The following is a 13,414-nucleotide window of genomic DNA, read 5'->3' as shown; positions in this document are numbered from 1 at the left end:
CCATATCCTCAGAATGTTAAGAGAAAAACTACTGTAACTCAGAGGACACCCACCTAGGACAGATAAGGGGGAACACATGGCTCCTATGTACAGACAGAGGACCCACGTATGATTTCTTTATAACTACTGATTTCTGAAAACTCGTTTAATCACAGAACGTACTCTTAAGTCATGTCCTGCCAAACACAAACATGGCCTTTGGAGCCCACGTCGGAAACAAAATACAGCTCATATGGTTTGATTAGGGGACAGATACTTTCCGGGGCTGCACCAAAACACTAAGGCAACTTTGCGACAGGATTTATTTTTATGGAGATGTTCTCGATCAGCAGTCTCTCCGCCCAAAGGCAGACTGCGGGCTCACCGGTGTGCCAGGAGGCTGGGCGTGCACAGGTGTCGGCTGTTGCTGTGATGACTGCGGGGTGGCCACAGACGGGGGCTGGACTGGGGTCTGAGGCTGTGGGGTCACCTGGGCCTGGGCTGCTGCCTGGACCGTAGGGGTGCTCTGGGTTTGGCTAGCACTGGGCACTGAGCCGGGAGTCGGGGTGGGAGTCTGCCCGGAAGACGACGCGGGAGTCGATGGCTGGGTGGGAGCTGCTGGCTGGGGAGGGGTCATCCCAGGTGCCGTCGGGTGCTGGAGAGATGGCATGCCAGCGGCCGTGGAAGCAGGAGGTGGCGTCTGGTGCAACGGTGACTGTGTCACTGGTGGGCAGGGCAGCTGGCTGGCCTGGGGCCCAAGCATGTTCAGAGGGTTAGGAAGAGCAGCACCAGGCACCTGTCCCTAATAGAGGGAACAGAGTTTGTTAAAATTATTTCCCCAAGGGAAAACGTGGCAACAGATTTGAAGAATTAAATGCAGGAAAACCTAACCATGGTTTCTTGGTGAGGTCTGCTGGTTTTAAGGGAATGTGCCATTTGTAAAACTTCACCCAGATGTACATTTAAAATAACACATGCTTTCCAGTAAAATTAATGCTATGGAATGTTTCTCATCCTGTGATTTATAGAACTGTTGAAACCTCTGGCTTAAACTAACACATATCCACTCAGCTTACTAGCTTTATGCTCCAAGACATCTACCCACAGCTTAGACCACTGAAAAAGCTATTTCTCTTTTTTTTCAAGAAATGAGTTACTGAAACACTGGAATGTTTCAGTAAAGTGATTTCCAAATGGGGTCATACTTCGCAATTATTTGTGGACTTTTAAAAAAAGCGATTCCAAATCACTGCTCTAAAGCAGGGGTCTGCAAACTAACGGCCATGGTCCAGCCCAGCCAGCTGCCTGTTCCTGTAAGAACGTTTCAGGGGAACACAGCCACGCCCACTCATTCGTGGGTGAATGGATATGCCTAAGGCTACTCCGCAACAGGGGAGCTGAGTACTTAAAACAGATGCTGCGGCCCACAGAGCTGAAAATATTTACAGGAACAAGTTTGCTGTTAATGAAGAATTAATAAATATCTAGTGACTAAATGTAGTGTAGTCAATGACCTTTTCTCAACATTACTTCACGTAAAAACTGAGAACAGGAATACTGTCTTCCAGGGGAAGATCCGGCCTATTCTAAACACATGCACATGTGTATACAACAGTGATTCCATGCATGACAATTAACAATTCTCCAAAGGGGGAAAAAAGGCACTAAACTGAATGGAAAATAGTTCTCGTCAGCTTTAAACAGAATAATTAAAAACACATTCGACAAGAAGAGAACTACTCAATCAATGCAGTTATCAGACTTCACCCAGGATGCCCGAAGAGACCGGCAATAGGACACACCAACCAAGTCGCCAGCCGAGTTCATGGGGCCTGTCCTCACTCTGTAATATTTAAGGTCTCTCAGGATCACATGTGAATTTAAAACACACAACTTAAAACCAAGAAAATGACAACTAAATACCCGAAAACCAAAACACAAAGCCCACGAACCAAAAAACCACAATCCATTCCACTTTGGTATGAAGTTCACCCAGAGATGATAAGAGTAATTCTAAAAAAGGTAAAAATAACACAACAAAATGGGGGTAAAAAAATCAAGAGATGCTCATACGTAATACTGAAATGTGTATTCTGGAATTCTCATCTCCGCGAAATGAGACACGCTCGAGTCAGGAGGAAGCTGGGCCCCGTCCCGGGCGCACGGTACCTGTGGCACGCCTGTCTGGGCCGCCGGCTGACCCATGCCCACGCTGTTCACACTCATCGCCCCACTGGAGGACTGGAACTGGTTCTGTGGCAGGAACTGGTTCTGCGCAGGTGCCTGGGCCATAATGTTGTTGGCGTGAGCGCCCATCATGTTTGGAGGCTGAGGCATTCGGGAAGGAGAAATGGCCATCTAAAAGACAATCGTCAGCAAGAGATCAGAGGACAAGGTCCAGAGTCTTCAAGATAAACTAGGAGAGACAGAACTCTCTGAATCCTCCCTTCCCTGTGGGAAGAGAACCACCACTCATTAAGACCTTCTCGCTCCTAGGCACTTTGTGTGCTTTCTCATGCAAGGTCTCCAAGAAGCCAATTTCAAATTTATCTCTGAATAGAGATCAGCATGCTATACTTTAAAGTTCAAAATATGCCTTTTATGACTTCTTTGATGTGTCAAGAAAGCAGCCTCAGGAGAGTAATAAGCTCCAGGAGTCAAGGGATGCTGTCAAGCATCTCTGAGCAACATATCTGAGACTGCCTGCTCCAACCTCAGAACTTGTGTCTCCTCACACAGTCACAAGTCCCTATGAATTTATCATCCCAATAAAAATAAACAATGGTCAAATAATTCTCCTTTGTAGTCACGAAGACCACAAAGAGAGGGAGAGAGATATGAAGTAAATGAAGCATAACCAAATCCATATGAACAAGCACCACAGGATCCTTGATCTACAATTTCACTGTGTAGAGAAATCTCCTTAGTCGAGCAAGGCCTTCTCTGCATAGCTGGGGCAAACAGAAGCACTTACCCCGGGAACGGAGCCCATGCTGTTCATCGGGACAGAGTGGTTCATGGGGGATGCTGCACGCGGTCCCATGGGAGCTTGTGGCAACTGTACATTCCCCAAGGACATTGGGGTAAATGAATTCATCCCTGTAAACGCACCCACAATGGTTCATTAGAAAAGGCACCCACAGGAAAACAGAGCTACAGCTCGCCAAACTCTAAGCAAAGTAAGTTGGAACACATATGCAAGACATACAACAGAAATCACCCAAGAACTCAGAAAAGATGGCGATGTAACACTTTTCAAATATGGAAAAATGGTACTGACGTGGCGGTGGTGAGAGTGCTTTGGTGGGGTGGGGGCACGGCAGCATGAGGAGACCAAGAGAGAAAGTCAGGTCAACCACCAATGAACGAGGTGGCGCCAAGGAGGCGCTCCTACCCTCCATGGAGGAGGTGTTGGCTAAGGCCAGGGCACCCATCTGAGCCAGCCTCCCCAACATCTTCCCGAGCACATGGCTTCCTTCTCCTCTCCTGCAGGAAGGCCTGCCCCATCATCCCAGGCCTCCTGGCTCTTTGGCTAGGTTTACATTTATTGTTAGAAACTGGGATAAGACTCAAAATATGGTTTTAATTTTGCAAGCATGTAAAGTGTTTAGAAAGTGCCCAAGGGTCAGCAATTCTCAATCCCAGCTTCCTCTTTCCAGACTGGCAAGCTCTCCTTTTCGTGGCTACCTTCCCCTTCCAGGGGTGTCCACAGCCCACAGGAATGTCACACTATGAAAGACACCTCACCGGCTGCTACACGTCTCTGGACCGTGGTGTCTCATTCTTCCTCACTTCCCACCATACTCTGTAAACTCTGCATGTACACCAATGCTGGTTTAAGCAAGTCTTAGGACCTACACTGGGAATCTAACAGAATTCTTGAGGTGCCGCCTTAACACTGGCATAGACCTGAGAAGATCTCAGAGAACATGTGCCTCCCTCAGCATTACCTTCAAGGATACCTAGAAATGTCACCCTAAAAAAACCAGTGCCTGGATGGGCACAGGAGGACTTTCTGGGAAGGCTATAAGCTTCCCCCCTCCTCGAGGATTTCATGTAAGAGAAAAAGGCAGTACTGAGCAACAGCACCACAAAGAGCCCCTCTTCACATAGACGGAGATGCGGTGGTAAGGGAGGTATGAGTGCTTTGCTATAAAACTCTTCCGGTACCCTGCTCAACAGCCCTCCTCAGATCCCAGATCAGCCCCATCTTCCATGTCATCCCCTACGCAGCATTCAGCTACATTCAAGGCTCCATTTCCCTGACTTCTTGGTTTCCTTCACTCTCATATCTTGTCTGTCCATCAAAACAAGTCCCTGAAGTTTCTCCCAAACACCAGTTTAGGTAAACTGCCTCTTCGGTATGCAATTAAGATCACCACAACTTTCTTCAAGTTTTTTATTTAGCTTTGGAAAGTGATCTCTACACCGAATGTGAGGCTCAAACTCACGACCCCAAGACTACCACAACTTTTAAAAAGACCTCTTCCCCCTGCTTAGACTACTCTGCACACAGCAGCAAGGCCTACCTTTGGAATCTCCTGGATAATGTCACCACCTTACTTCACAACCTGGAAACATGTCCTGTTGTTCAAGTATCGATGTGACAAGAGCTGGAAAAGCCTTGAAATGCTCCTCCCCCAAACTCCCGAACTCTAATGACCGTCTCAACCACAAATACCATAGAATCTCAACGTGAGAAAGAACCTTTGAAAGCGGTTCAGGCCAGCTGCCAGCACCCCCGGCCTGAGGAGGAGCTCAAACCCTCTTCGGGCTGGCTCAACGCTCTCCTCTGCAGCCTTTGCACAGTTTCCGTCCCCACCAACGAGGCTTTTCGAGGAGACTCTTTCTAAGAGTAATAGCCCCTCCTGTCCATTAAAAAAAAAAAAAAAAAGGCTAAACCCTACTTCTGATCTCCTGGGAGAGCTTTCCTATGGTCTCCTAACTTCCAAATATCACAGATAATCACACTGCCTGTGGACCTGAATTCCGATCATCATCAGAAGGAATGGAAGGACTAACAAGGAGCTACAAAGAAATACAGAGGGAAGAGGAACGACGAAATAACTTTGTGGCTATTGAATGTTAAACCAAAACATGATTCACAACAACAGGTCAATACCTTGGGACACCTGCACGCGGTTCACTGGCAGGGGCATGGGTCCGTCTGCAACGGCAGAAAAAACCTGCTTATTTAAAATAATCCTTCATTTGGGAATAAGGAATTTTACCTTCCGAACTTCAAACTTAAAGGGAAAACCAGTGCGTAGGTGTGAAGGCACTGTGCATGCTGATGCCCGCACACCCTCACGAGGCCTCTCCAAACACAGGCCGATGCGGAAGGCCGCAGCATAGCCTCCAAAGTGCGGGCTCCCCGAGAACATAGTTCTCTAGGCTTGGAAATACACCCCAAACCCAGAAGTGGAAACAAGCCAACGGCCTGAGGGCTGGCAGAAGGAAGTGAAGTCCTTACTTGGAGGCCTCACAGGCTGTGCCTGTGGAATCCCTGGGGGCTGTGCCCCGGGAGCCGGCAGGGCGGGCTGGTTACCCAAGATGCCTTGTTTGTGCAAACGCGACCTCCGTTTTTCTTCTAGTTCTTTTTGTATCTTGTAGATTTTTTCTGCCAGTAAATGATAGTATTCATCCTAAAGAGCAAAAACATTCAATATTAAGCAGCCAAAACTATAAAACAAAACAAAAAATCCCCAAACAAAAAACTAAACATCTACTTTGTATGTTTTAACAAACAAACTTTTTTTTTAAAAGATTTTATTTATTTATTTGACAGAGAGAGCACAAGCAGGGGGAGCAGCAGAGGGAGAAGGAGAAGCAGGCTCCCCGCTGAGCAGGAAGCCTGATGCAGGGCTCGATCCCAGGACCCCGGGATCATAACCTGAGCCAAAGGCAGCTGCTCAACCGACTCAGCCACCCAGGCGTCCCTCAAACTAACGAACTTTTACATTAAGTACGCAGGCAAAGGTAAGTATTCAGCACTTCTGTTCTGTTGTTTTTTTGTTTTAAGTAAGTTCTAGGCCCAAGAGGGGGCTAGAACTCATGACCCCAAGATCAAGAGTCACATGCTCTACTAGCTGAACCAGCCCGGTGCCCCAGTATCCAGCACTTCTAATGGATAAACCAAAGGCCCAACCTCTTGTTGAATGCCTGGTGACATTATAGGACAAGGGGCGCTAAATGCACATATTTCATTCCACAGTCGAGTCACTTCCTGGATATTCGACACCGGCAGTAACACAGTACAAGCACTAGAAACAGCGCCCACTGTAAAGTACATCCACGGATAAAATACAATTTTACATGCCTCGGTCACCACTGTAGTGGACATCTGCAGTCAACCAAGAGAGCTGTGCAGGGTTCTGCTGTCTTATCTGGGACGTCTCTCTGGTCAGTGTCCTCGAGGTGATGAATTTACCTAACAGATTTCCCCATTTCCAGACAGATGCCATTCTTTCCACTGTGGGTGCCGTACGGCTGGAGCACATATGACAACCTACCCTGCTGTTGGCAGACTCGTACATGTCCCCCTCCACTTTCTTGGCGTAGGCCACCAGGTTCTCCATGCGGCGGTCCTTCAGGGCTGCCGGGTCAGGGGTTGGAAAGATGGCTTGGACGCTGCAAGGACAACATGCTCTGTCAACAGACTTTCGAGACACCATCAGTATCTTGGTATTTTATATATGACGACATGGAGAGAGAGAAATGAGACCATCTACTTATGGGGGCGCAACATACTGCTGAGAGAAATGCCAACTCTCTCTCACTCAGTACGTGAACACACAAATGAAGTCACTTTCTGGAGACAACAATGACCTGTCAATTTATCTATATGTCAAACACACCAATATTTTGCTATGTACAGTAAGTCCTAGGTCATCTCAAGAATAATATGATTTCAAACTCTTATTTTTTTAAGATGTGTTTATTTGAGAGACAGAGAGAGAGAGGAAAGAGTCTCAAGCAGACCCCCCACTGAGCATGGATCTCGATGCTGGGCTTGATCCCTCGACCCTGAGATCATGAGCTGGATGCCTAACTGACTGAGCCACCCAGTGGCCCCTGAACTCCTAATTTTTAAACTATTTATCAAAAATAGTTTTCACTAAAAAGATGAAGGAAAAAAACACTCCAAGGGAATTAAGCTGATCAATTTCCCTTTCGATTTAACTTAAGTAGGGAGAAAGTTAACTGTTGACTTCCTTTCTGTTAACATACTGTGTGTGGCACTATCCTGCCCTCTGTATTCACCAGGCCCAAATTCCCCCCGTTCTCAGGAGCTTCCACAATTATAATCTTGAGCTACAAAACAAGGCAAAGCTTCTGAGCTAACTCCAGCTCCATGCTGCATGTCAGAGCTCAGAGGACAGAAGGTCTGGCCACACTAGGAATCTTGACCTCTATGACATGGGCAACAGTTCATGTCCCCCTGCAGGGCAGAGCCATGGATGCTAGGACACCGCACCCCCCCCCCCCCCGGATTCTCTGGCCTGCCAGCAGTGGCTGTGGCTCCCTGAACAAGCGTGTGACCCTCTTCAACTGCTAGGGCACCGTCACCTGAGACCCAAGGGACCACTTAGGAATTAAATCAGACAACAGTGAAACTGCAAACTGTCACACTGCTTATATCCATCATATGTGAATAAAGGTGAGGCGGGCACGTACAGTTTATGCACTAGATGGCTCCGCAGGTCCTGAGTAACATGTTCGTGCCAGCCTTTCCGAACACCGGTGCTGGAAGGTGGGGCCGCTGTAGGTATGGTGCTGAGGGTCCCAATGTTTGCAGGGCTTGAGCCATCGTTCATCAGTGGACTAGGGGAAGAGCAAGAACATTTACCACACCTACCGACGTGATGCAAATACGCTTCATTTTTCAACCGCACTTGCCTTTTAAAAACTCAGGACAGCCTGAGTGATGTATGTACAACAAAACTGAAGCCGTGTTTATTATCTGCTCTACAGTTATAATAAAAAAGCACCCCCCTCCATACTATCTTCGATATCACACATGTAAGAAACTATCACTGTTTCGTGATTCCCAACCCCCTTTCATGTGTGACCACACACTCAGACAGGAGCCGACTGAAACACGGGTCTTACTTTGTGGCCCCAAGGGAAGTTGGAAGAGCTGATTCTGAAATCAAGTTTGGTGGCTGCTGATCTGTTGTTATTCCTCCTGCTGGAATGTTCATTGGGTTATTTCCTTTAAAGACAGAAAGAAATCAACCAACTCCTAAATTATAATATACACTTCAAAGTTGTGATAACATAAACAAGTCACCGCCTAAGTAAGGGATTCTTACGAGTTATAATAATAGCCAGTACGGTAGGAACTCCGCAAGCTGTATTTTCAATAATGGTAACGATCAACTCGTACAAATTCAGCTGCAGACTCCTTCTCACTGCGTTTTGTAACCACAATGAGGCATTTCTCTGGAGTCCAGCTGGTACTGTAAGTGTACTCTGTGGCCGTGCAGAACGTGACGCATGATCCCACTTCCGAGCTTCAGACTTTCATTCTTGCTTCATTAATATCGTGCCCTGAACAACTAAACTGACCTGTCACAGATTTGTGTCAACTTTTCTTTTCATATCAGAAAATAAAATCATAGAAATTACATGCCAGTGATAACATCTGTGTATTCATTTTATTATTTTTATTTTAAATTTAAAAAAAAATTTTTAATTAACATAAAATATATTATTTGTTTCAGGGGTATTCATTTTAAAGTAAGAAAAAGTTGGGACTGAGGGAGGTTAACAGTTTTGTCCCAAATTATAACCTCAAATAGGACGAAGAGTCACCTTACAACTCAGGTCTGAGGGCTCCAACCCAGTCACAAGGCCACTAGAGGTTAGATATACATTAGGGCAGTTTTGTCCAAAAAGCAAGAAATGAGATGTTTTTAATCGGCCAATCTTAAGAGAGTCATTTTTAAGGTTAAAATACATACTTTATTAGGAAAACAACCAAACCAGCACAACTACCTTGGCTTCACCTGATGGATGTAACTGCTTGGCTCACTTAAAGAGCATTCTGCCAATTTAAAGAAAAACGTTAAAAACACAATATGTAGAGATGGCAGAAACTGGAGCTGTTTGAGCGAATGAGCAAACCCTGGCTAATGACGAGCTGAGATGACAGCAGGAAGCCCTGCGCCAGGGACAAGGCTGAGGCAGGAGGTATCTGTGGAGACTCCTGCCAGGCCGCTCTTGTCCAGGCTGCTCACCTCCAGATGTGGGTTAGCCAGGGACCAAAACACGCCAGGAACTGGTGGGCCACCTACGAGTTCTCCACCAGATCAGTGGTCTATAAGTGGGACAGTCGTAATTCTAACTTGTGAGATTCTGAGCCATAAGGGGCAAGAAATGCCCCTTATGAAAAATGTCCAGACAGGAGCAGCACAAGGATCTCATGTTGGTTCCTTTGCAAATGCTTCTCTTTTCTCAAACCTGTGACATCTTCCTTGCACAGACACTGTAGCCTTTTCCTAGAAGTTCTTGATTTCAAGCACTTAAAAGATACCATCATCATTTATACGTATATTAATTTGAATTTAAAGCAAAACAGTAACGGTAGACAGCCTTGGGTTCCAGAAGGACTTGTCATTCCTGCTGCTGCACTGGACAAACAAGTTCCCGAGCGCTCCGGCACCTACCCAGGGGGTTGAGGGTCCTCATCTGCTGGTGAGTTGGAGGCTGTGCTGGTTGCTGGCCGGGGACCTGAGGCTGCAGCTGTGTCTGGGGCTGGTTCAGGTAGGGGAGTCCGAGGGCAGCGTACGCGCGCTGCATGGAGCTGGGGTCTATGGGATTTGGGTTACTTAAAGACGCAGCATTCTGCTGGCCTGTGCCAACAGAACCAATCGTGTTCTGAATCCCACTAGCTGGAGACCCCAGGATGGCTATAACAACAAACAGACAGACAAAGGAAAAAGGTTAAGTAAAAGGGAAAGCCCACAAATGACTGACAAGCTACTAAGAAGCAAGTACAATTTCACCAACAGACTGACTACGTATGTCATGAGGCAAGAGAACAAGACCACTGGGAACGGAGTTGTGCAGAGCAAAGGGGCCCGGGCTAGTCAGCCGTTCTGCACAGCAGTGCTTGAGGAGCAAACGCCTGAAGGAAAGTCAAGCTCTGATCTTACAGAGCAACAGATCACAAAATCAGAGGTCACTTAGTGAAAATTATGGATGAGCTCTAGAGACTCAGAAGTCCGTTTCAGGGGAGTGGCAAACACGTGATAACAGAAAGTGTTCTGACTTGGCGGGGGGCGTTAATCTGCCATCACTGACATGAACTAAGGGGACCCCCTCCGGCTGCCACCTTCCCTGGGGTCCTTCACTGCTCACCTGCACAGGTACAGAAGATTAAAGAAAGGGAAGAGGTGATATCCAGTTGGTCAGTTTTGTTACTTATTAATAAATCTAGGACATAATCTAACGCCAAAATTTTAATTCCTTGCAACTTATCTGTACAATGGCATTAACACCAAACCTTTCTTTCCTACGGTTTCCTATGCAGGAAGGCGCCATGCTAAGCCATCTGGCTCTCTGAAGCTGCTCAAGAAATTCTGTACCTGACTGACTGGTCTAGCTAAGATTCATGGATGGAAGGAGGCGTGCTGATTCTGCAAGGATTTCTATTTATCCAGGCTTCATCTCAGTACCACTGAGTTTCAGGAACTGGCATAGCCTCATGCACCGTCCTTAGCGTCCACTACCTGGCCTGCTGATGGCTTGCAGGGCACTCCCTCCCGGGACTCCACCATCTACTGGGGTCAATCCCAAAGAACAAAGGAAAATCTGTAGCAACACAGAGAACCCCATTCCTAAGGACTTCAAAGTTCACAGATCTGACCCCAAATTTGCATCTCCTTGGTCACTTCAAGTTCAACTTATCCCTCTGTCCAACCATCCAAATGTCCTTGTTTGGTGAGCACTTACCATAAGGCAGAAGTTGTATGTCCTACTATTTATTCTAATGCTTAAGATTTCCCTTCTTTCCAACTTCCCCAAACTTTAGAGTCATGTTATAAATAGCAGCTTATAAAACTGATACTATAACATAGCATCTTTGACACATTAAGCACTATCACAAAGCTTTCCTTTCATATTCAGACAATTACATGTAATCATAATATTCTCACATTCAACCATGCAACTACAACATAAACAATTCACATACTTATCAGAGCATTTTAATTAAAGCTAAATGTGTAAAAAAAAAAATCTTGGTAATTACACATTCCATACTATTAACTTTTCTAATAAGGATATTCAGATCTCAAACTCATTAACGCTCATTAGACACAATTATACACACCAAGCACCTCATTATTATAAATGAAAAGCAATTCCCAAGGTACACTTCATGACAAGTGTGTAGCTTAAGTCATGTATGATTTCTTTAAAAGAATTTTCTCTAATAGTTAATACTCCCCCCTCCAAACTTTCAACATGTGTCCACCATGTTCCTAAAACTGACAGGCCAGATTTTCTAAAAGAACTCTGATGTTAGGGGCGCCTGGGTGGTTTAGTCGGTTGAGCATCAGACTCTTGATCTCCTCAGCTCAGGTCTTGACCTCAGGGTTTTGAGTTCAAGCCCTGCGTTGCGCTCCACACTGGGCATGGAGCCTACTTAAAAAACAAAACACAACACAACACTCTGATGTTAAAAAGGAAGTAATCATGGTAAGATGGTTTATTTTCCTATCTACTGGTCTAAGAAACAACAGACCCAGACTATATTTGCTACATACACATGAATTGTGGAGAAGAATTTAAAGAAAGAGGGTGTCTAGGTGGCCTTCTGTTCAGGGTGAAGAAATAACTTTTCCTACTATATTCCACTTTGATCCACCCAGCCCCCAATGCCATCCTTTCCATCAAAATGCCCCACCTTAGGGCGAATGCCACTCCCAAGCCAAAGGCCATATATGGGGAAGCCAGAGCCTCCCATGGAAGATGCTGACATGGTCACTGTATTTGTACTTGTGTTAAAAACATTTATTTCCTACAAGCATTTATTTCCTAAAAGCATTATTTCCTTAAAAAATAAACATTTTTGTGGTTTTTTATTAAAAAACACACATTACCGATCAGAAGACAAGTAAGCATTTGGTACTTGATAATCCTAACAATTCAGAGGCACGGAAAACAAAGCACAAGAAAGTAAAAAAGGGCTCTGACATTTAAGCACGGTCCAATTTGAGTCCAAATGACAAATGCTACTTTTGGGTGACACAAGTACCTCAGGGAAAGGGAATGCAGACGTTTACTATAGGGGTGAAGACTGGTTGAAAGAGGAGTCATCAGGTAAAAGGGAATTCTGTTTGAACTCTGTTCTGTGTGCCCGAAACACTACCATCTCTCCTAGAAGTCTTCCCAATCTCTCGGGTGTCAGTAAGGCTTCCTGCAATTTCCACAATGCCTACTGGGCCCCTGCTTCTCTCTGGGCTTTTCTACCTCACACACTCACTCACTCAGTCCACAGGTGGACTATGTGGGGCACTTGCCGAGGCTCCAGGACCAGAGCACAAAGTCTGCACTCAGGGAGCACAGGGGGTGCTGGGAGAGAGAACGCATTCACCTAATAATCCCCTAAGTCACGGCAGCTCCGGCTCCTGGAGGGAGAAAACCGTGCTCACGTCGTCATCCCTGTACAATCCCTGAAGGCAGGACCAGCATGTGGCTCAAGCGTATAGGCCGCGCACGGTGCCAAGCACACAGCCCTGGGAAGGCCCTGCCGAGTTCAGGGCGCTGTGGCAGAGCACGCGGCCTTCCCAGGGCCCTCCCGGCACGCAGCACCGCAGGCCTCGGGGCCGAGCGAAATTGAGGAGCGCTGGAGCAGCAGCGCTCATTTATCGGGCATCACTGAGAAGGAGGCCTTCCGCATTCATGAATTTTACACATTATCGACATCTACCTCTTTAAATGTCAAAGCCTCTTGCTCTTTTTCCCATTTTTACATCTTCTTTCCTTTCTTAGAGCTTCATGCTCTATTTCATACAGTCTGTCCCCTCACACAGTGTCTCAATACAGCAATCCCTCTGCGTCAGTGGCATTCCCACCTGCAGCACATCTTCGAGATACCCCCAACATCTCCACTGCCTCACCACTCCCCTGCTGCAGCTAAGTTGGGAGCCCGTGACCCAGGAAATAAAAGGCCAAGTTTTCCAGTGGGCTCTTTTCAGGACCCACCTGCCACTTTCCACATAGGTCCAGGGCAGTCTTCCCTCCGAGAGAGCTGAGACTGCTCCACTAACAGGTCCTGCGTCCAGAGCACACTGCAAACACTCAAGTCCCCAGCTGTTCTCAGTAAAACTGGACTCGATGTGAAAATCCAATGAAAATGGACAAACTAAATTTCAAACCTTCGTCACTGCAGTGGGAGATTTACCACGAAGCAGCCAAAGCAGCT

At 46.4% G+C, this 13,414-nt stretch overlaps 1 protein-coding gene across 1 annotated transcript in view; it reads right to left on the bottom strand.

The window, feature by feature from the left end:
* The window catches only part of LOC103668810 (CREB binding protein), a 122,111-nt gene that overhangs the window by 33,851 nt on the left and 74,846 nt on the right, over positions 1-13,414 (bottom strand). Inside the window, exons 6-14 of the mRNA XM_040635409.1 lie at positions 9,651-9,893; positions 8,092-8,194; positions 7,657-7,803; positions 6,492-6,609; positions 5,453-5,624; positions 5,102-5,146; positions 2,954-3,078; positions 2,149-2,337; positions 365-781 (exon numbers count right to left, since the gene is read on the bottom strand). Of these exons, the coding sequence (XP_040491343.1) occupies positions 365-781; positions 2,149-2,337; positions 2,954-3,078; positions 5,102-5,146; positions 5,453-5,624; positions 6,492-6,609; positions 7,657-7,803; positions 8,092-8,194; positions 9,651-9,893 (1,559 nt within the window). The remainder of the gene's footprint in view (positions 1-364; positions 782-2,148; positions 2,338-2,953; positions 3,079-5,101; positions 5,147-5,452; positions 5,625-6,491; positions 6,610-7,656; positions 7,804-8,091; positions 8,195-9,650; positions 9,894-13,414) is intronic.

This window comes from Ursus maritimus, unplaced genomic scaffold (assembly GCF_017311325.1).
Source record: "Ursus maritimus isolate PB19 unplaced genomic scaffold, ASM1731132v1 scaffold_2, whole genome shotgun sequence".
Lineage (NCBI taxonomy): Eukaryota > Metazoa > Chordata > Mammalia > Carnivora > Ursidae > Ursus > Ursus maritimus.
The sequence above is the reverse complement of the archived record's forward strand: the minus strand, read 5'-3'. Positions and strand labels throughout refer to the sequence as shown.